A 23709-nucleotide genomic window follows, 5' to 3' on the forward strand; every position below is an offset into this window, starting at 1 on the left:
AAAGCATTCTATATGCTAATCTACAATTCCATGGTTCACTATACATAAAGGAACACCACATACCCTTTTTCATGAAAGCCCAGCTGTGATGGGCAAAACAAAACTGTAATTTACCTTGTACAACTTAACTTCGTCCTAGTTCGCGCTTTTACTACTCCAGGTGTACAAGGAATAGCATCCTCACCAATCCATGTCCCTAAAAGGGAGCCTTCATTACAGGCTGCTTTTTCATCCTGAAGGATTAGATTTATAATGCTTAGCAATTTGATTTCAGATAAAGATTGGTCTAGACACACACCTTGCATTAAAGCTGCTAAACCAATTAAACTGCATCAAATCTGTTGAAAGGCACAGATAGGAGCTAAACCAATATAAGCTTAGTGAGATTACCGCTACATTGTCTACTAATAGTTGTATAATTTTAATTATATCAATTTAAAACAGGAACTCCAATTAAAATAACTTAATTTTACTTTGGTGTTCAAATCTAATACTCTATTTACTTCAGGTTTACACATAATCTGCAATATTCATATTACAAGCTGTGATCTAGTTTACTTTAGTATGCTAGTAAGGAGCTAGTTGAGATGCACTGTCTTTATCTACTTAAAGCAGCATTAACAGATCAGAGAATTTGAAAGAAATCATATTCTGTCTGTATGCTTCCAGGAAAAAATTCTGACTTATTCCATTATAACTCATTTATACAAGGAGCCTTTAAACAGAAATAAGTGAAGTTTAGAAACTAAATGAACTTGTTTCAGAGCTTCAAAGTTTAGGCTTGGATTTGAATTGTGAAATCTAAGAGATACAATTACTGCAATGGTAAAATGTGTAGAGGGCCAGAGCCAAATGCTGGATGTGAGAAAGTCCTGCATGTAAGCCAGCAAAAATAATTTGAAGTCCACTAACAGGGTAGTTCTGGGTAGGTTTTTTTTCTTTTTTTTTTTTTTAAGGAAAAAAGAACACGAGCAACAGATAGTTGCAAATCCAGTCTGATGTTATTTACATTTATGACAGGGCTGTAATCATTTAAAAGGTAGAAAGTACCATCCCTTATCAATGATTTTCTAGTTCTTAAGTATAATTTTTCTGAAATAGGCCAAATAGTGAATACATTTTACATGGCCCTGTCAAATAAGCAGGTATATTTTGCAAGCTAAATGCTACAGAACTGTTTTAGGAATAACAGGTTCTCTTGCACTTAATAAAAGGCAAACAATAAGCCAACACGATCTTATTTTAACTTTCCAGGCTGTGGACATCAGGTTTACAACAAGAGAGACACAGCAAGAGCATGGATCTTGGGGTAAAAAGGCAAATTATTCAGAATAAGGAAGTAACGTTACTAAGTTTATATCATTGTGGAGTCTCTCTCTCTCATCTGAGTCTTGTTCTTGTACTTCAGCAGTCATTCAAGATTATTCAAAATCCTTAAAAACAACTGCCGAGTAAATCCAGCATGTGAAGAAACTCTTTACCTTCTCACAGATGAGTGATTAAGGATAAACAAACGCAGCAGTATTCCTAACACCAGGGGTAATAACTTACATTCCAAAAGTAAAACTTTCTAAAATGGAACTGCTAAGAGCTCATAAGAACTCGTAAGAGCAACCAGTCAAACGCTATGCTTATGATTTTAATTCAGTCCAGTTTTATGAACATGTTACTAGTTCTCTGCACACCCAATTATTACCTTGTTAAAGAGACTACTGTAACTAAAATTAAGCCTTTGCTAAAACTGAATACTGTAGCACTATTCTGTTTGATTACTGCATACACAGAGCATAGAAAGTAACAATTACCTGAGGAGCAATACGATTAACAATTTCTGAAATTTCTACTGCACATCGACTGGTAGACTGTTTGTTTTTTCCATTGCCTATGAAAACAAACAAAAAAACCTTAAAAACTGCAAAACAATTCGATTTATAAAGTGCAGTATATCTGAAATAATTAAAATACATGTGCTAAAATCAGAACTTGATTCAGCACTATATTGAAAAATTTATGGGTTTTTAATAAAAATAAAACCAAACAACCTAACCATGACAACAGAAAGGGACCTTTTTCCAAGAAATTTGATAACTTTTAGTACACTCCCACTGCCTGCCTCAAATAGGTGCCCTGAAGTCTGGATTTCATTAGTATTACCTAGTCTGTGTGCAACTGGTGAATGAGGATCCCAAAAGATTTCTTGCTGGATATCGGTGTCATTAACAGGAGAGCTGAAAGTAGGTATTCGGGATTTCCTACTCAACGATCTCTTTGGTGTTTTATGTAAACATGACTCTGTGTGAACAGAAAGATGATCCTTATTAAAAAACAACAAATAAAAGGCCAAAATAACTTAGGATGTACAACAGGACAAGGCACAAAGAAGATGCTTTAGGATCTTTAAGAATAAAAATCAAGTTTACGCTCATCAACATGCTTTTACTTACAACAGGAATATTGTTCACAACTATGCATTTAACGCAGAGTATGACTCTTTGTCAGTTAGATCACCACAGTGCATTACATGATACCGGCAGCTGTATGCTCAGGATCTGATGGTAAGGATGATAACTGTCAATCCTCCTACTTGAGGAAATATTGACTTCAGCTTACATTAAGAGAAAAACTTTGTATAGCTATATGGGAGAGTATTTTGTATTCTGGCTTGCTCTGTGTCTTTCGCCCAGACTCTGATTTTGGTCACAACTTTAATGGGCCCCCAAGCTGTTCTGGGTCACAAGCTACCTTTATCTATACTACCTCCACAGGGCCTTCTCAGCTAGGACTGTTTAAAGCAGGTTCAAAATCAGCTTGCAGCCATCTCAGATCAGTAAGTGAACTGAGCACACTATGTGAAGCTCAACTAGTCACCCCCACCCTTTAGAAATGACGTTGCAGATGTAGAATCCTACAGAAATAATTTTAAAGTTGCAGTTACTACGTGAGAAGCATCTTGGGAGATGCTCTGCACTTAACCGTTTAGCACAGCCAGGCTTTAACCTCTCCGCGAGTGGATCAGCGTCCTCAGCCAGTTCGAAGTATCTGCCGCGGGAAGATGCTCTTCATCACTCCTTGACAAGAGCCCCTTCCCCAGGCACACGGACGGGGGAAGAGCAGGGGGTTACACCGCACCGGCCCCCCCCCTCACAGGCAGGCCGCGCCTCGCCCGCGGCTCCAGGGCTGGCGGGCAGGGCACGGCAGGGCACGGCCGGGCCGGGCCCCCGCCGGCGCGGGGCCCCCAGGGGCCGCTCCCGCCGTACCTGCAGCGCCGCGCACCGCCGCCTCCCGCGACTGCGACGGCCGAGGCGCGCGCGGCGCCTCCCCCGCGGGCAGGCCCTGGCCCGTGCCGCCGGCCGCCGCCGCCTCCTCCTCCTTCTCCTTCAGGGGGAGCCCCGCCGGCCGCCGCCGGGTGAGCTGCTCCTCGCCGCCGCTCCGCCTCCTCAGGGCGGCGGGCCTGAGGCAGGGTCCCTTCCGCCGGCTACCGGGCATGGCGCGCGCTGCGACGGCGCCACATCCACCCCGCCGCCACCGGCGCCGCCATTTTGCTGGGGAGCCCGCCGCGCCGCCGCTGATTGGCCGCCGCCGTGCCGCCTCGAGCGGCCATTGGCCCCGCGCGGCGGGGGTGGGGCTGCGGACTCGGCAGGGAACTGCAGCTGGCTGGGAGCTCGCGCCGCTCGCGCCGCGCGCCCTCGGCCCCGCCCCCTCCTGCGGCGGGGGGCCGTGCCTCCCTCCCTCGCCTGCCTAGCCGCTCTGTCGCTGCGCCGGCCGGTTCTCGCTCCGCGGGCTGCCCTCGGAGTTACGCGTTCAAAACCTGTAGTCCAGTAGTTGAGTGAAAGAAAATCTAAGTCCGCCGCCGCCAGAGGGGCTGGGTGTGCCCTCCGGCGGGCCCCGCCATCGGCCTGCCCTGAGGTGGCCTCGTGTCCCTGAGGCGCCTCGTGTGCCTCTGAGGCGGCCTCGCGCCCTCTATTTGCCCGTGGCTCCAACCCTGCTGCCTGTGGCTCCTACCCATGCTGGCTGCCGCTGTCCCGCCAGGCCTGTGGCCTTCCAGGTCTCTGCTGAGGTCCTCGGGGCCCATAAGAGGGAGGGGTGTGCGGTGAGTGTCCATAAGAAGAAAACAAACCCAGGCAGGCGTAAACCGTTTCAGCCCAGCATGGTAATTGGGGCTGGCAAAGAGAGACTTACAGAAGCCAGATTTGGTAGGTAAGAAATTAACATGAGGTTCCTGAGGGACTGTGATATTACATCATTATTTAAAACAATATAAATGCAAACACATGTATGTATTACATCATAAGGTGGATATTTCCTCCCTGAGCCTCTAAATGTAAATGTGTAGACGTATCTATCACGCATATAAGGTCAAGGAGTGAACTACTTGTATATTGGTTGCCTGCCTGGTTTTCATTTAATTGATTTGGAGTACTTCAGGATCACACTTCATTTATGAGATGTGAGCAGTGGATTTCAGTCTAGGATCGGGAGTATGAGAAGTTTTAAAGTCACCAAAGAGTGATTCCCTGAGCTGTGAAACCTTTTCTTTCCACCCAAGGCCTCAGGCAAACAGTATGTTTTTTCACTTTTCCATTCTCATGAGTGTAATTAAAGCCAATGGAAGACGTTTTAATGAGGAAAAAATTAAGTACTATGTATTAAACAGAGAAACTGTGTTATATACATGGTTAAAGTATCACAGTTAATCACAGAAAGTTCCTACATTTGAATAATCAACTTGTTTATGTCATACTTATCAAATATAAATCGGAGACAAGACTGAAAAAATGGGTCAAGAATTAGGGTCCAAAACCCATCATAGACATCCGAACATGGCTACTGCCTTGTAATCATACTAACATGGGTAGATCTGTGCATCACTACAAAGTGTGGTGAAGGTATGCATGACATTTTTGACTGCTGGTTTGCAATATAATAATTAAAAGCTGTAATACATCATGCAGGTACAGAAATGGCTTACCTGGGTTCTTTATGCCATAGGTGCAATGTAGATTACTTGCTCGTTGTTTCCTTTTAAAAATGGATAAGGAGAAGAAACTCTGTCTTTTTCCAGTAGTATTAGACACAACTTGAGGGATAACAAAACATTGAAATCAAGACACCTACTAGAAAGTGCTACTAAAATCTTGATGTCTCCTACCACTTCCTAGTGACCTCTTACCAGATGGGTACTAAAGTTGTCTGCTTTCATACTCCTCTACGTTAACAAGCATAGTCTGAAATACTGTCATCAATAATTAAAATTAATTGACATCTGTTATGTTCACTGAGTGCTTTGAATTTTGCAGTGCCACCTTTGATTTCTTCCTTTCTCTGAGCTCATTGTTCACTAACCTCATTCATAAAATGTGCATATTTGCCACAGGTCTTTCACACATTAGTGAGGTTTTACTCACACAGTAAAAGCATTTGGAAAAAAAAAAAAAGCATATTTAACATGTATCTAGTTCTGCATGAGAGTTCTTATTACATCAGTTTAAGTGTATGCAAAGTTGCGTTACCAAAAGTTAGCAAAAAAAAAATAAAAATCTGCATGTACAGAAAAGCTGAACAGGTTCATGATGGAACAGCCCCCCCCCCCCCTTTCCTAATATGTAAAAGTATGTGTATCTCATTGCCACTTAAGAACTTAGCTCTGAACTGATGCTGTTTATTTAAGAAATGTAGTGGTAGAAGTCTGTGATGTTGAAGGGTTTCTCTGTGGAGCTGTAGCCTCAAGGAGGAGGGAGGGAGTTTGCATTCCCTTGTCATGGTACAAGCAGCTGGATCAATGGCTAATTGTGGTGAGGCTGCGTTCCAGGGACTTGCAGCAAACTCCTAGTGCTGCAGTTGTGAGTCCTACTTTCAAATCAAGAGGGATAAATAATGGAGGAGATTGAATGAATAATAAAGTTAGTTTAGTTTTTAATAGTACTATAAACTGCCCGAGAATTTTTCACTGTATTTTATGAGACAAGGATCTAAAATGAAGTGAAATAAACGTGGAAGATCTGAGAAGTTTCCTAAGAATATCCCGTTGGTGTAATGAGACATTGAAAATAAGAGTGAAAAAATGCTCCTTTTTGAAGTCCTTTGAGCACAGAGCTTTAAAGTGAGGATTTTTATCTTGGAAGGAGTATGTATCATTAGTGAGGTTTTTCAAAATATCTAGCATTTTGTATCATTGTAACTAACAGAGAGAAGTGACTTTATGTTGTAGTTCATCTTTCATTCTTGTTAGGGCTGGAAAAAAGGGGAAATCAATAATCATGATTTCAATGAAAATATCAAGATTTGTGAGAGGACCGAAGTTATTATAAATAATGAAATCAATTTGACAAATACTGCCTTCTTCCAGAGTGTCTTTAAATGCTCTGTGATATTTTCAAAAAGTGAGCTATCTTGGGCTTTTTTGTTCCCAAACTACATTTTCATTTCAAAATTGGTTTCTTTTTAAGCACTGAAAAAGAAGTAGACAAAACACACACATGCGCTCATAATTTGTCTCCAATGAAAACGTGTGTGTGCATTTTGATCACCTGAGATCAGGTGAAAAGACAAATTCTCCAAGCCATATGTTCCTTGGATAATTTGTTTTTGAAAATGGTGTGGGTGCAAACTCTACAACTCAGTACAATTATATGGTACTTTAAACATAAACATGTTTTTTCCTAGGGAAGGAACAGTTAAATAGTGTATGTAGCTGGGTAGCTACCTGTAGTATGTACCTAAGGAAATATGATAAACAGGTCACAGTCTCTCTGCTTCTGCAGTTAGATGTCTGGCAAGGCAAGTATCAAGAAAAGCCATAGGCTTTCTAAACCTGCCAGAACCTGTCTGTTTCTTTGTTTGTGTACAAAAGCAAAACACAAAAGCAAATGTTAACAAAAGCAAAATATATCTAAGGTTATAGCACTACTGCATTCAGTCTACAGTTCTGCAGAAGTCCTTGGGAAATTTCAGTGGTCCTGAGAACAACAGTCTCTGGCCACGCTTCCTTGCATGATGCAGGCTGCCCTCAGCCTTGTGTATTTCTGCAGAGTGTGGCTCAGCAATGCTCAGGGATGTGCAGAGGGGCACTGAGTGAGGTAACTTAGATGCCCGATATCTTCTAGCCAGCTTTGCCCATTCAGAGCTGGCTTGGATGTTTCACTGCAGCGCTGCCTTGTGCTGTGTAGGCATACCCTGGTATGTCTGGCTTCACATCTGTCAAAAAGAGATAATAGTACTTACTGCAGCATGCATTGTCCTGGGGATAACCACGAGACTGTTGGATATGGCAGTGAGGGGAACACAGAAGTGAATTTAGATGCTTAATGTTAGATGCATTTATAAATACAACCCTGTGGGCCCAAACAAAAATAAATGAAGACACCAGTATAAAGCTTAGCTATGAAAGTAGAATATTCTAGCCACAGTTTTCCACCTTTTTTAACCCAGAAATCCTACTCATCCATATATTCTTTTAAGAAGCCTTGGAGTGTTTACTAAAATAGAGCACTACATGATAGCAGATAGTTTATACAAGTTAACAGCAAGAGATACGTGTTCTGTTGCCTTCTTTGGGACCTTAGGAAAAACTGAGAGGGTGCCTGAAATGTTAACTTAATGGACAATATTTTTTTCTATCCATAGGGGAACACAGGCAATGTGCATGGTTTTTTGCTTTTATTAATAGCATTTTGATAGCACAGTTATAAAGCTTGTCCTTGGCTTGCCTTGAAATATCATACTGACTTCACTTATTATAGAATGTTACTTTAATTTTCCAAGGTGAAATGTTCGCAGAGCAAAAACAGGTGAGGAAAATATGGCCAAAACAGTTACATATACCCTTATTTTTAAAGTGCTGTCCAGAAAGGTTTGCAGCATTTTTTGCTGATGCATAAATTGACCTAGACAGTAAATGATACATGACCTTAAAAATTTCTGAAGTAGCCTTGCTTGAAAATTTTTAGTACAGAGTTATTAAATGTCAGAGTAATTTACACAAGTGTAGCCTAGTTTATGCTTTTGCATTCTCTTTCCCTCTTTCTCTCCACCATGCCATCTGAGAACCATAGAAGTTTTAAAAATATTTTACATATATATCTTTTTTTTTCTTATAGAGGTTCATCTTACTTTATTTATCACACTCAGAAAATCTCATCAAATGTGAGACTATAATGTAGCTCATAAAGGCCTGATCCAGCAGAGCACTTAAGTACCTGCATAACTTCATCATGATGACATTTTCCATTGCTCATTAACTGGCATTTAAAGGAAATTTTCCATTGCTTGGTGTCTGGGCATTTAGAGAAAATTGTCAGCGAAAATGGGTGAGCCATTTAGAAGAATTAGGTCAGGCAATGAAGAGCCTACAAGGCACAGAGGTCTGTAGGGAGCCCTGGAGGTTCAGGCCCCTTGCAGAAAGCTGGAGATAGCCACCGGGAGGGCCTTCTATTAAGTATTTATTATAACGTAGGCTTAATTCCACAGCTGTTCTCCAGCGCTCAGGTTGAACTGCATTGAAGACATGAATCATGTCTGTGCAAGACTGTGGAGACCGCTGTTTGTAGAACTTAGGCCTTAAATCTTAACTGGGCCAGTTAGCTTCAGTGCACTGCTGCCTGGAGGCGACTCAACAGCTTCTTCTGGAAGAGGTGCAATAATCTGGGCATATCTGTGTTGTGCTGGCTCACACTGGGTAGGCTTGCACGGAGGAATGACCAGGAGGAGTCTTGAGGCACTCATCCCCCATCCACTCACTTATTTGCTGCATCTGGCCTTGCTGCCAAGGAGCTTTCAGAGTTTTTCACTATTTTGCACTCATGTCCATACTATCATTGTTTGCTGTACCAAGGAGGACATGTGTCTTGGGTGATCCTCTCAGCTGAGATGCACCTTCTGCTATCTTATTGTTTATACATGAAGAGAAGATATAAGTAAGGGAAGGATCAAAAAACTGTTCATAGAAATTACAGCAGCAAGGCTCTCCTCTCTCTCCCCTCTCCTCTCTCCTCTCTCTTTGCTTTTTTCTGCTGTATTACAGCCCCAGGCTATCAAGGACTGGCAAATAGGTTTTCTGTTCTGCTCTCTTAGTTTCTGGAATTTTTTTTATCCCTTATAGGAAAACAAGTTAGAAGGTTCTTTAAAGAACAGGAAAGAATAGGTTTCCGTCTTGTTTGGAAAGCCTGACAAATATTAATCTACTATATATCCTGTAAATGATTTCTTTCATCAGTGACAAAAACTGACCTGTATTTGAGACCTCAACTTCCTAAAACTCTCACATGCTACGGTGTAAATCAGGGAAGTATTTTGTCAGCTACCAAACACAAAGCATTGGATGCCAGAGAAGACAACTTTTTGATCAAGCATTCTGGAGAAGAAAATAGGCACTGCTTATTTATTTAAAGTAGGCTTAGCTTTTGATTGATATATCTGTTCCAGGAGAATGTTTAGCCTGCGGTCCTAAATAGCTTACTGAAGAATCAGTGATCAAACTAGTATGAAATTCTCCAAGTCCAGTCATTCTCTGTTTTTCTCCAACATACTTGGTGATTTCTGAATAGACTATTTTTATGTCAAGTGTTCATAGCTTGCAGTTGAAAAAACAATTTCTGTTACCGAAGCGCTTTTTTTTGAGGCTTTTGTTTTATAAATTCTATACATTATCCTTTGAGCCTGTATCCCATTAACTATACGCCACAGCTTACATGGAAGTGCATAACAATGAAGTCCCTCCATTCCATGTGTGTGTGTGACTCATTATGCAGCATATACTGCTGCTGGTTTTGATGTTGGGGTGATTGGAAGTTACTCTCTCCTAACAGCAGTTTTGTCATCTCTGCAAAATGATTTGAAGCCTCTGACCAGTACCTGATGACCGCATTACAGGACTGCTGATCTGTGCGACCTAACTGCCATTATTGGTTGTTTCAGTGACAAGACCAAGCTCAGAGTAGATATGGAGGTTTGGCAACAGGTTGTGGAGCCCTAGTTTCAGGAATGAAGTGAGAGAAAAATTATGTTTCTGATGCCTCACTTGTTTTCTGGTGGCACTGTTTCTTTCCTCAGAATGGTTGGTTCTGGCACCTTCCTCAAGCGGGACTGAGTTCTGGGCCCAGGGTCGCTTCCAGCTTTATACACCATGGCCTGATGGTCCTAATTTATCATACAGTGAGCAAACAAGTGCCCGGATAAGAATTAGACACCCTTTTGATTATTAATTTTTTCATTTATTTTCAGATGGCTTTTGCTTTTGTCATATTGTTCACACATAATGCGTCTGACTCTTCCTATGTCACACTACATCTTCGCAGTAATTTTCTGCGCTGTTCTGTCCCTCTGGATTTTACAGCAGTGGATCAGAAAGGAAGTGCAAGCCCTAGCAGAAATAATAAATCCACTGCAGGTCTTGAAGGTACTAATTTCTGCAAAACAAAATACTGCCTCAATTCTGTTATGGGCTAGAAGGGGTGATCAAAGTGAAATACATTTATTGTGGAATTGGTTTGCAAAGCCTGCTTCTAAACCATTACACACTCTTTCTGGATTTCTTTTTTTCCCTGCAACAGTAAATAATGCAGTTGTGTCCAACCTGGCCTGTAGTACTGAGTTCCATGCAGCTCTCGGGAAGTTCAAGAATTGCTCCCAAGCCAGGCCTGTGTCATGAGATAGGCAGAGAGCTCTTTTTGGCCTGTCAAAGGGGTCACTGGATAATGTGAATCTGGATAACACATAGGAGATCTGCGAGGGGCTGCAAAATGCAGTACTTGTGGGTTGTCCACATAGTTGCTGCACTGGAGTGCTTGGAGTCACGGTCATCTCCCAGCTGCTGGATCGCTTGGAGCACTCGGAAGTCTGTGGCATATGTCCTGTGACTCCAACCGGAAGGTCGAGGTGGTTGGTGATCGCTGGAGTAATCTGACATTTGAAAAAATATTTTAGGAACTGTCCTACAATTACAGATATTTCTAATCTATGCAATCTATCTAATTAGGTTCAACCATGCCCAATTCCTTGTCTGATTGCCTGAGCCTTTCCGCTTAACCAGTCAGGTTTATTCAATAAGGTGTCCTATAATGTTATTTCCTTCCTTGAGAGTATATGTTATCATCCGTGACACAGACTTAAGAATCCCTCCATTTTTTTCTTATTTTAACATCCTCTGTCTCCACAGTAAAGCCCTGTGCTTTAGTTAGGAATCACCTAGCTGAGGAGAAACCTAGGTGACACTTTGGGTCTCATTAGTTTTATTTTTAAGTACCTAGAAGATTCTTAAGAGACACAGCAAATATAGAGTAGGCACAATATAGGTAGAATCCCCATAAATTCAGTACAAGTTAATTTAAATTGTAGATTCAAATAGTTAACAAGATTAGAAATAATAAGAAATGAATACAGTTGCACAGGTGGTTGACTCACTATTACTGTCATTTCCTTTTGGCTTTGCTCATGGGGATAACAAGGTAAGAAATAATTTTGTTTGTTTCCTTTTATTGATTGGTTTGATACTTGAAATAAAGATTATCTTTTTTTGTCTGAACAAGTCTTTTATAAGTTAATATTATGTTAATTAGAATGGATGTCTTCCTGAGCCTTATTTTCTTGTTCATTTGATCTAATTAGCTGATTAATTTTTAATTGCCTACTGAGAGATCTTTACCATATTGTAATTTGTGTTTTACCTTTACATTTGGAAAACAATGGTATGCCTAAAATGACTCTGAAGTATTGTATTGAGGTATTTCAGCGAGGGATAATTGCAAATTATGATTTCTTCCTGCTTCCTAATTTTAGTGCAATCTACTTTGAGTTAGTGCTCATTAATCAAAAAGGTTTGCATAGTGTGGAGTAGTAAGAAGGTGTTTCAGATAGGCAAGCGTCACAGTAGAGGGTCTGTGACTTGATGATCAAATGGAAACGAAATCTCTTGGCTGTGTATGAATACTGCAATAAACACTTCCCAATTTACAATATTTATTCTTTTTATCCAGAATAATGTTCTGAGATGCTCAGAATTAATGTATTAATAAGCTTAGAAATAGAACTATAACGTTCTAGCAAGGACAAGTATTGATTAAAACTTATTTTTTGGTGGTGGAAAATAAATCACAGTTCTTGGCAAGTTATTTCAAGTTATTCCCTGAGTGTTTAAAATTTGCACCTTGTTTTTAGACTCAGTCTTGCTGTAACTTCTAGCCCTTGGATCTTGTTCTGCCTTTGCCTGCTAGATTGAAGAGCCCTCTATTAGCAAATATTTGTTCCCTATGGTAAGCACTTGTAGACTGTGATCAAGTCATTCTCCAACTTTCTCTTTGATAAGTTAATTGATTGAGTGCCATGAGTCTCTTACAGTAAGACATGTTTCCTAATACTGTAATTGTTCCCCTGGCTTCCTCATAATCCATGGAATTTTTCATGGTCTTTCTTAAAACGACACCATGAACCCACTGAAACTAATAGTTGTTTCACTGATGCCAAATAAGATAACATAACCTCCCTACTCCTATTTGTTATTGTTTGTACATCTGGCGAGCATAGTAGCTTTTTGTTACTGCACTGCTCTAGAAATTCATAGTAATCTGGTTACTCGTCATGGCCTCAGTTCCCAAATCCTTGCCTCCTCTTTAGGATCTCTTTTTCCCAGAGTAGAGTCCTCCCTCATTAAGTCTGTCTCATTATACTCCTTAATCCATGGCCTTCCTGTTGACTGTACTGAAGTACACAATGTCTACTTACACTCATGTAACCCAACTGTCTTCTTCATTATTTTCCATTTTCTAGTCATCTTCCAATATTGTGAAAATGGTATTTTTTTAACAAAAATGAAAGATAGTCTAGGAGGCAATAACCAATTCCAGTACCAGTGCCTTGTTCCTCAGTCATGTAATGATGGCTTAGATGTATCTGCTATGTGTTTTTTAAGTAGTTTAAGATGCCATTCTGATTCATCACATCTAATTCTAGCCATCCAAAAGTTAGCTTCTAATGTTTGGTAGTTTTCTAAGCTCTTAATAGACAATGGAGAGAGATGGAGACCTTCACAGAAGGATGTAGTGGACTTATCTGAAAAGTCATAAATCACATTTTGACAGTACCTTTTTCTTTTCATTGACTATAATGGGAACATAGAAAAGTTAAGACAAGATGCCAAACTTTTAGACAGCTATGATTACTGTGGATGAATCCCATCTCTTATGCTTTTCAGCTTTTCGATCAAACTATGGTGTGGTACAAAGCCAGTTCTCTTGCAGGCATCCATCAAGATGGTTGCCTTTAGCAGTCCCATTTGTAATCACATCAGAAAATGATATCAAGTTAGCTTGACAAGATCAGTTTTCCAGAAACACATGTGGATCAGCTTTAATTAGATTATCCCTTTTAGTTCTTTATCAAGTTAGTTATCACTTATATGCCTCTTTTGCTTTTCTATCAAATCTTTTTATCAAATTCCTACTTTTTCCACTTTAATATTGACACACATCCAAATTGTGAAAAATCTGAGGCTCTGATGTCTGAGATTTTTTCGTTTGTTTCCACCCCATCTATATCGGGTAGACTTTTCTCTGAGGTACCTCTGAACTCCTTGATCAGTCAGTGGTAGGTCTCAGGATGACTTAGAGCCATCTCTTATAAGAAGATCTTCAGAAGTCTTTACCACGCAGCTTGCCCTTGCATATGGTTGAGTCCTGCAGTCTTCACAGTGGAGGGTGAGGTAGTGGGGTTGTTTTGGGTTTTGGGATTTTTTTTTTAGGACTTAAAGTGAAAAGTTTCATAAATGTATTAGATTGTGTGTTTCGCTTTCCAAACTTGCATGTTGTAGAAGAATTTTTTAATATCTGAGGAGAAGTTACTGCATTTTTGGTTGTTGTTCTTCCTCATTCCTTTTCCTCTGTAGAAGAGAGATGTCCAGAAGTAACCAGAGAGACCATAGTGTCCCATTGCCCTCTGACTGCAGAGGCTTACAGAGCTGAAGGAAAGCTATGACCTTGTACTGCCTATGTGGTAAGAGATGAAAACCAACTTTATTTTTTTTTTGCATGTAATATTATTGCATGAGGAGAACGCTCTGGAATAAGGATTTCTGCCTCCAACTTACAAGGATGCTTGCAGAATAAAAGCAATAGAAGAAAATGTACACAATGGTGTTTTCCTGAACAAGGAGACTCCCCAGAAGCTTGAAACTCTACCTGACAGATGAGATATTCTTACAAGAGAGTTCATTCAAGTCAACATTAAACTTGAAAACTACGGGTGGGATTTTAAGTACCAATACACTAAGCTACCTGGTACCAAAGTGGTGAACTGTAAAGGCAAGTCATTGCTGTCCTGTCCAGCTTGATCCTTCTGCTAGATTTTGACTAGCACCCTGAAGGACAGAAGGTCTTGTATCTCATGCCCTGTTCAACCCCGTATCTCAGCCCCTGTTCATCTGTTGGAGGGATGCATTGCCATTGTAGGAGTGGATCCTTTTACAGGATGCATAAGGATTTCTTGTACTACCAACCAGTGGTGGACTGCAATGTCACCAATTATAGGTATAATTTATTTTCTGTAAAGACAGATTAGAGAAATAATTCAATGACAAGTCCTTCTTCCTGGGTAATCCAAGGACAGATTTTGCTGGGAAGGCAAGATGGTATTACCTGACAATGATATTTTACACTGACTAATTCTGAGTGTCCTAATAAATATCAGGGCAGCAGTTAAGGTCTAGTATGACCACCCACTGTTGGAGGTTAGTTTGCCTCAGTTGGAGATGTCTGGAATTTTCTTTCTTCTCTTTTCTTAGTCTTATCACTTCATTTTTTGCTATACTTTGCTATTTCTGCCTCTGCATCAGAAGTAAAGGTAATAGTTTTGCAGTGGCCAGACCACCAGATGGGCCAATTGGGGAGTTTCAGTTCATTAAGGGACTGGGAATGTTGGGGTTTTTTAAGTTACTTTGCTAGACTAGTGTCATATGGGATATTTTGAGAGAGTATTTTCCAAAATGCAGTTTTATAGTCCAGAACTAGTATCTTGTAACACAGCAAGTGCTTCACAGGCGCAGTGCATAGTTACCACTCCAACATCTCCTACATCAGCTTAACAGAATATTTGCACTGAAGCCGTTTCAGATCTTTGGGACAGATCACACTTATGCTCATTATAGGAGTTACCTAACCAGCAATGAGTTGCATCTCAATGTGAAAGTATTTATGTGATTACTTCTTGGGAGGTGTTCATCCAAGTGTAAATTACTCTGCCTCAGAACAGATTTTAGCTGGTGCCGACAGCTTGGATGACTGGCACATTGTCATTTTCATAACACACTTAAAAGGAAAGTGCCAAAAGAACCTAAGTGGCACTGGTGCAGTGAAAAATTTTCAGAAAAAAATTGTCTCAAGGTGTATCAGTAGAAATAGGTTGGCTTCAGTTAATATCTGGGATAAAACAGGATTAAAAACTATTATTTTTCTTTCACATTGTTTCTGGGGGGGGATCTCTGTTAATGTGGAAGCAGTGCAGGGCTATACTGCCATGGTAACACAAAATTGTGTGGTTTACGCTCCTTCTAGTGCATACTCGTCCTCTTTTCAGATGTCCCTGAACTACCCTTTCCCAGCTGTGCTGTGCTGGTGTCATGCTGGTGTCACAGCTTATTTTCTGTCCTAACCATTGTCAGAGGTTGCGTGGGGCAAGACTTCTGTGCTCTTGTGGATATTTTACCCTGGTTTCCCAAAGAATGCAAGGGATATACAGTCACTCTGTGTGCCAGCTAGTCAGTTGTGTTCCTCTCTTTCTGTTGTCCAGTTACAACAAAATTTGATGAAAAAAAGTATTTCTGAAATTAAATTCCTACTAGCATTATGAAAAGTGGTGGTTAAGAAGAGCAGACAGACCCAATTTATCACCCCCATTCCTCTGGATGAGAGAATCGCCGCACTAGAGTGATGCTACATATGCTCCAGAGTTCACACATTACCAAACACATCTCACATGCACTTTATTAGACAGAGTATAATCCAGCCATGGGATGCAAAATCAAAGCGAACCACACTTTGTAAGTTTACAGCTCAGGAAATGGAGAGAAGCTGCTTTCCTTCTGCTCACTAGAACAGAAATCCTTTTGAAAAGAAGGTTCATTCCAGCCTCTGTTTTGGAAGTGTGCTGTATGTGATTTCATCCCATTAGCTGTGATGGTCACCATTCAGTCTTCTAAGTGATGATGTGATGTACAGGGGGAAAGGGTTGTTTCCAGTGTTATCAGGATAAATCTTTCTGTGAACACTTGACCAAGAATGCACATGTTTTGCAATTATGTCTGTTTAAAGAAACCAGTCATTTCCCCATAGTACTGTAGAATCTTTTTTTCTGGCAAGAGATGTGAAGAATTTGCGATTTCTATATATTATAATAGGTTTTAATGCAGAAATTATTCACATCCAGATTTGTAAAACAGAAGGCATGTAGCCCAGTTTTGTTTGTTTTATTTAGTTAGCATGGCATGGCTAGGTCCTGGAACTAGCTTATATGAGGTCATTACCCTATTGATTAAATAGTGTGATGAAAAGGGCATGATAATACACTGCTGGGAGATTATTGCCAGACACTTTGCAAACAAAGCTGCTGAAAGGAGAGCAGTTGTGAGACCTTCAGTGTGGTGGGTAATTAGCAAGCAAATAGGAATTAAAATAAAGGATACATGGCGTGATATAGTGATCATGTGCAGATAAGTAATGTTTTGAATACTCCCTTTTGGTAACTCTAATGAGAATACATCTTAGTACAGGAAATGTCTGCTGGGACTACAGTATCCAGAATCCTTAAACAAGCTGTGCAGTATGTTGCGTATGTTGTCCCTGACAGTGAAAAGAAAGCATGGAAGCAGTGCTGCAGATCTGCCTCTTTTTTCTTCAAGCCTTTCTCTCTGGGTCTTTCTTTCCTGCCAAAAATCTCATACTGCTGTAATGAGTCTTGGAGAAAAACAGTAAATCGGTGCTATTTCTTTGGGATGGAGCACCATTGCTTTAAAAATCCCAAACAATCTTTTTAGGGCCAACAACTGGATCTGAACAAACCACCTTTTGAGCGGGGAGCATCAGCTCCTACAACAAGAAAGAGAGGTCTAAACCTGGGATGTACAGGCAGTAGCAAACATGTGATTCTTGCATTCAGACTAGCCTCCCCTCTGGCCCCCTGAGGAGCACAAATACTTACATGTACCTGAAATAAATCAGGGCATCTGATTTATTCTGTGGCATATGTTTCACATCACCAACCCTTGCAGGCCTGCAAAAACCCAACAGGTTGGAGGCTTTCCAGGCAGCACCTCAGTTGCCTAAAGGGGAATTAAATGAAAATTTTCAGGATGTGGCACAGACCAACTGTAGAGAGATAGAAGAGTAGACGTTGAAAGACATCTTTATGGCCATGCATTATTTCTTTGCCCAGTTTCAATCTCCTTTCACTCATGAGATCCATCACAAGACGCTGAAAATTTCAAAGATTTTATTGTTAGTACAATTCGTCAGGGCCCTTACCCATGATGTTACAGACCAGAGAAGGAGAGCTCCTGTCTTAGTGTCTTCTTTCAGAAATCTCAAACTACATGTTGAATAGACAAAGTTAAACAGCCACAACAGCAGTAACAATGGGAGGGAAGAGGGCACCAGGGAAAGAAAAATAGGAGGGAAAGGAGAAGAGAAGAAAAGAGAGAAACATTGCTGTTGTGAGGGAAAGCATCTACTGAAGGCAGAAGGGGGAAGCAGCGGCAAGGTAAATGGGGAATACTCTGTCCGGCTCTATTAACCTTCATTTTAGTTCCTCTTTTCCATTTTTCAGCTTAAGTAAGCAAGCATATAGCCATGTTTATATAATAGCTGGAGTAATGAAGATGGAATATACCAATTTGGGGCTAATTCTTGCCCTCAGGAGAGCACGGGGACTGCAGCTGTAGCCAGCCCCCACCGAGAAGGAGTGGTGAGGAGAACAGCTCCTTGTATCTGACTTCCCATTACATCCTCACCAGGGACCACCATAGTCTAGCCCTTAAAATAAATAGATGAGGTTAATTTTTCCAGCAGTAGAGTTGGTTTAGCAGCTCTCAGCACTGGTTCAGTTGTGCTCCCACTGAAGCTAATGAAGTGGTTTCCTTGAGAACAGTTGGACCTGCTGCAAACTTTTCAAAAACCCCATTTATAGCCATTTTCAGTCATTGGGTTTTGAGTCTTGGGACTATCTTTTGTTCTCTTCCTATTTGATATCTTCACCTTCCAGATCATAACAGGCAGGGTTTTCCTAAACCTTTATCATAATGCCGTTATGTATTTATGGCCATAATGTCCTTTGATTAGAGAGCGTGGGAGAAGCATGCACCATGGCACATTTGACCACATCCTGTGAAACTGAGGTTGTGGCTGAGCTAATTATTTTCACGGCTGAAAGAGAACAGGCAGTGCTGCCTAAAGAGTAGGAAGATATGTGTATGTGTGAGCGTGTGTTTGTGTGGTTATACCATCTGGGAAGAGCAGAGCCAGATATACTTCCCCTTGGCATTTTTTACATGCAGATCCTTGGTAAAGATGTAACCAGAGAAGTCTCATTTCTCTGCCTGAAGTCCTGCGTTTGCCTGAGGTTTGGCATGCTGAGGACTGCATCTCGCTGCAGAAACTCTGCCCTCTTGAATTCCTGTACTGCCATTCCCCAACTGACGGCCTTTGCTTCTGTGGGCAGGGGGGAAGTTGCCCTTCCTCTGCATTGCTTGTTTTTGTTATACTAGCAGTATGAGGTACCCTTTATTTATAATCTGAACGTTAGGGATGTTAGGCCAATCTGGTGCTTCCAGCTGGCTGAACACTTCCTAGCGCTTTGGATGCCAGATATAACATAATTTATTGTGGAACACAGTAGGGGTAATACAGTTCTCTCTATCAAAGGTTAATGTAGAATATCAGCAGCTCTTCGGCAAGGATGCATGTATTTTTGGATGGTCTGTGATTATGTGTCTCTTATTAAAATAGAAAAACAAACTGCTTTCCTTTTTAATGCTGCTGTTCACCCCCTTCTGTTTTCCCTATTTCCCCTCAATTATTTTAACCCCTTCATTGCATTATGCAGTTTTCACACATTTCCTCAGGGAGAAAATAACAATTGTACTTTGTTTCTTTGGCATGAAACTGAGCAAACTAAGGGGGATTTTTTTTCTTCTTTGTTTTAACTAAAACATTCATTTCTGTGCTAAGATGGAGCAAAACTGCTGAGTTAGCCACGGCTGTAAATTGAACTGGTCCTTTTACCTCAAGAAAATATTAAAGCATCCTTCTGCCACTGAGCTGGCACCCATTGCTGGATCAAGTGCTACTATTAACGGGAAATCAGGAAAGTACATTATCACTCCAGTGCTGTCATTACCAGAGGGTTTCACTGAACTATAGCATTCAGGAGACTGAGACTGCAAAGACCAGAGAAAAATGGCACACAGAGCAAGGGAAGGAAAGCTTCAGACAAAAAACTTGGAGATACATTAAGAGTTTGTGGAGGTACCCAGCGTGGGAGGCAAGTGGCTGCTTTGTTAAAAAGGGATATGATAGGTAAAGCATCCCATTATTCTTGAAGTTTAGAAACAAACTGGTGTAAACTTTTCTAATGGGCTCATCTAATCAATTCTAGAAAGTGTGAAACCTGTCAAGGCAAGATTGTTTCTGCCTGAAATCTAATGAGGTTCATTCTGCACCAAGGAAAACCCCAAAGAGAGGTTTTTATTGGGAACTTTTTTTCTTCCCAGTAGAGTAAGCTCCCTCTCAGGGATTCTTCTGTCAAAGAGGGATTTTTTAATCATCAGAAATACACAGTGAACTGCATTGATAATTCAGGTAAAGAATGTAATGGAAATGTGTAACATAATCAGTTAGTAAAGGTTGTGGTTATTTAAGATGTTAACTTAGCACTTACCCTGCATGTTGCCAGGTCAGCAGGTGGGGAAGCTGCCTTCTTCCTGCAAAGCCATTCTGAATTCACTGGCTGTTTTGGCATCAGAGCCATAGGGAAGGCTTAGGTGAACATTTTGTTATAGTTCACAGTCCAGGCTGCATCTGACTTCCATTTTATGGGATAAAAAATGACAAATAATACGTAAATTCAGTTTGTTTTGCTTCTCCTTTTCTAAGTTCTTTAGAGACTTGAAATAATCTTCCTGGCACCCATGCAAGGTAAGCATAGCTATCGAGTTTTACAGTTGTGGAAACTGAGGCACAGAGGGGTTAAATAGTGACATTTGAAAATATGGGTGCCTAAAATGAAGCAATTCAAGCCCATGGTCCAAATAGCAGAAGTCCTGAGCTCTCGATTTCACTGGAAAACAAGGACACTCAGCATATCTGTGGGGCAGACCATGAATTGACGTGCTGAAATCTGAGGGCTGCAGAACAAGTGTGTCCCAAGTATGGTTCCCCAGCTTGTGGTCAGACCACTAGACCAGAGCGCTCCTGAATGATTGCCAGGACCTGCATGTTGTTTCTATCCCTGTTTAGGATTTGGGAATCTGACGTTTTTACTGATTTTTGCTCCCAACTTACCTTAACTCTACACCTGCCCTTTTTTTTCTTTTTTTTTTTGGTGAAAAGTCTCCTTACAGGCATGATCAACGTCATAAGAAAATCTCTATAGGAATGTAAAATATATTTTTGTTTTTGTTTCCTGGGATCGGCTTCCCTCCAAGAATTACTCATCAAGCCACATATCTGCTTTGCTCAGGCCTATTCTAGTAGAAATATTTCTTTTTTATTTAGTCTTACACACAGGTCTGACATGCCCTTGTTACCACAACACAGTCGACTGAGAGCTTGGAGTGCCCAGGGAATCCAAGATTATGGCCCAGAAGTTAAAGATGAGCACTGATCTTAACTCTGTAATTTTTGGGACTCTGGTCAGTGCATCAGCACATCCTGAGCTCTGATGCTGTGTAGATCTGTGGTTGTTCTGGGTGTCTGAAAGGCAGCAGTCCCTGCCGTTCAGAACAAACGTCCCCAACCTGGGGCTCCCAAGGAGCGGATGTACCATTGAGCCAGTGGTTATTTTGACTGAGCACTTAATTAGTTTGACTAATACAATTTCTGTCAATTCATAGTATCAGTAAGTTAAACAATATTGAGCTACTATTTCACAAATCCTGGAAAATCATCTATTCCCCAAGTTACAGCCAAAAAGAATATTCTCCCTCCCAAGTTGTTTTCAAAGAGGTTTCAAAAATCATTCAGATAATCAGACTTTAGTGCTGTGAAATTTTATCAAAGGGCACTCTTCCCCTGGACTCAGATATGAACCTATTTTGCCAATCAGATAAAACTTCCCAAGCTTTTTCCTAGCAGCATCAGTGGTTAACGTGATCTTATTGCACTGTAAAGAATTTTGTGCTACAAATCATTTTTCATAGAATCTCTTTGTTATGTTGGGTGAACTCTGGACAGATTATTTGTAAGAACATTTCCAGGAACATTAACAGCACAGCATAGTCTCCAGTGAAATGAAAATGACTTAAAAAGGGTTTCTTTTAGATGAATAAAAGAGAGAATGTATAATGAAAAGGGATGATAGGGAAATGTTGAAGTGTATGAATAGGCAGAAGAAATAACTATTAAGCAGAAAAATGTCTGTATACCAGCCCCCCGTCCATTTTAAATTGTATATATTATTTTAGCTATTGGGACTCCTTCCTTCCACCTTGTGAAAGCTGACAATTTTTACTTGCAGCCTGGAGCTAAATACTGCAGTGCCTCAAAATGGAAGATGAAACAAGCCAACAGGTTTTCTTTGTCTTTTGAAAAAAATGGAGTGTCATTTCTTCTTCCCCCCCCTCGTGTGTTCCTCCCCCCGCTACACCCCTACTAGTATTAGCAGCTTTTCCTCCAAAAAAGCACTAGATGGTGCCCCTTTTCTTTGAGTGTGACAGAGCTAGATTTCCCAAGAGAGGTGCTACTGCCCTGCCGTGAAGATCATCAGGCACAAAAACTTGTAGGGTCTCCTTGTCCCTTAATATAAAAGCCCAAGGTCTCTTACTTCTTTCAAGTCTTCAAACCTGAACTAGATCCATCTTTGGGAGACTTTCTTGTTAATGACAGAGAATGAGTCATGACTTCAAAGATTCATGAGCAGTAAAATAATAACCTCCCTCCAGTTTCAAACCAGAAAGGAGAAAAAGCAAGTTAAGTATCTCCCTTCCTGTTTTCAGTAGCCCAACACTGCAGCATCAAAGAACATTTGCAGTATTTGCTGAAAAGAAAACTTTTCAAGTCAAAGTTCATTAGTTAGATGTTAGCTGGGCAATATGACTGATATTAATTTGTTAATTAATTTTATTATGACCCTTGGCCTTTAACTGACTGAGCAGCCTTTTGTAAACAGAATTGATATTACTGTTCAATATTTATCTTTTAAAATAAAGTGCCAAACAGGGAATATGGCCTAGCCTTGTATTCCACGTGTTCTGTCAACTTACGCTATATCTTTATCAAAAAAAATCTTATTAGTCATGGTTAGCAGATTGTTACCTAGCCTTTGAAACTGGAATGGATAATTGGTTAAAAGGATATTACCTATCTGCATCTGTATTTCTTTCTGCATTGGAATAACTGTTTACCTGGTACATGTCATCTTTGTATTTAGACGGTTGATATATTCTAGTCCCTTAACAGAAGAAACAGATAACATGACACTGAAACAAATTCAAAATCAACAACAAATAAAATGCTTGCTTGCTAGAAATGAAAGTTGAGGCAGATATCAAACCCCTTGATGTCAAACCCCTAAAATTTAGCTGAAAAAAGCCACTTCCTTTAATGTGTTTACTTATACATTTGAAATAGCATAGAAGTAAACATTCTTTGAAGTGACCCAAAATAAATTAGTCCAGGTTTGTCATTTCTTACTATTTTTGTAAATAGTCCTTAGAAAATTAGGTCTGTTGGCATCTGGGAACAAAAATTCGACTGGGAAAAGAAGCTTTAATATGAAACAGAAAGAATTGTTCCCATGCTCTGGCTGCCCTGTCATATGTCATGACATGTGGCAGGTTGACTGCTCATTAATTCTATTTATATCAGTATGATAATACACCCCACTGAGTACACATGTGTTAAAATATTCATAAATTATGTTTAGTGCAAGCAGATATACATTACATGCCAAAAGAAGACTTATTTAAAGACAAAACTGGTAAACAGTCAAACACAGAAAAGTCTTTTTAATGTTGGTCCAGTACATTGTGTATCATCAAACTCACATTTAATTGCCTTTACTTGCAGAATCTGTCTCCAGCAATGCAATATCCAATGCACCTTTATATTTTTTAACAACTTGCAAAAGAAGCAGCTTTTACTGAAAGTAATTGGAATTTCAGCAATTACTGTAAATGTCATATTATCTCAAAGCAGTAACTATAACAATTTGAAATATTTAAAATGAAGGTTTACTTTGACCTTCACATATTTTAAGGTACTTTACACAGCTGAAAGCTCTACTCTAAATATTAAAAAATTAAAATGCAGACTATTTTTGGAGGGAAATGCAGTCTAGCCCCCCAAATAGTTAATCTTAGTTAATAGTAAATTTTAAGGAAAAACCAGCCAAAAATAGTTAATCATACATTGCTCAGGATATTTTATGTTACACATATATATATTTCTTAAACTTTTAAAATACCTTTTAAAACAGCAAAATTAAAAATAATTTTTACAAGTAGCTAATTTTGTATAC

At 40.2% G+C, this 23709-nt stretch overlaps 1 protein-coding gene and 1 long non-coding RNA gene across 15 annotated transcripts in view; one reads left to right on the forward strand and one right to left on the reverse strand.

Moving 5' to 3' along the window:
- The window catches only part of ETAA1 (ETAA1 activator of ATR kinase), a 55065-nt gene extending 51520 nt beyond the window's left edge, over positions 1 to 3545 (reverse strand). For all 14 annotated transcript variants that reach the window (XR_012651639.1, XR_012651638.1, XR_012651630.1 and 11 more), the window contains exons 1-4: positions 3258 to 3545; positions 2155 to 2292; positions 1806 to 1882; positions 115 to 233 (exon numbers count right to left, since the gene is read on the reverse strand). Coding sequence is in view for 2 of the 14 variants with exons in the window: in XM_075035540.1 (XP_074891641.1) it covers positions 115 to 233; positions 1806 to 1882; positions 2155 to 2292; positions 3258 to 3486 (563 nt within the window). In the remaining 12 variants the exon portion in view is untranslated. The remainder of the gene's footprint in view (positions 1 to 114; positions 234 to 1805; positions 1883 to 2154; positions 2293 to 3257) is intronic.
- Positions 1 to 23709, forward strand: part of LOC142034393 (uncharacterized) — a 471960-nt gene that overhangs the window by 243442 nt on the left and 204809 nt on the right. The gene's annotated exons all lie outside the window — the stretch shown is intronic.

This window comes from Buteo buteo, chromosome 9 (assembly GCF_964188355.1).
Source record: "Buteo buteo chromosome 9, bButBut1.hap1.1, whole genome shotgun sequence".
Classification (NCBI taxonomy): Eukaryota; Metazoa; Chordata; class Aves; order Accipitriformes; family Accipitridae; genus Buteo; species Buteo buteo.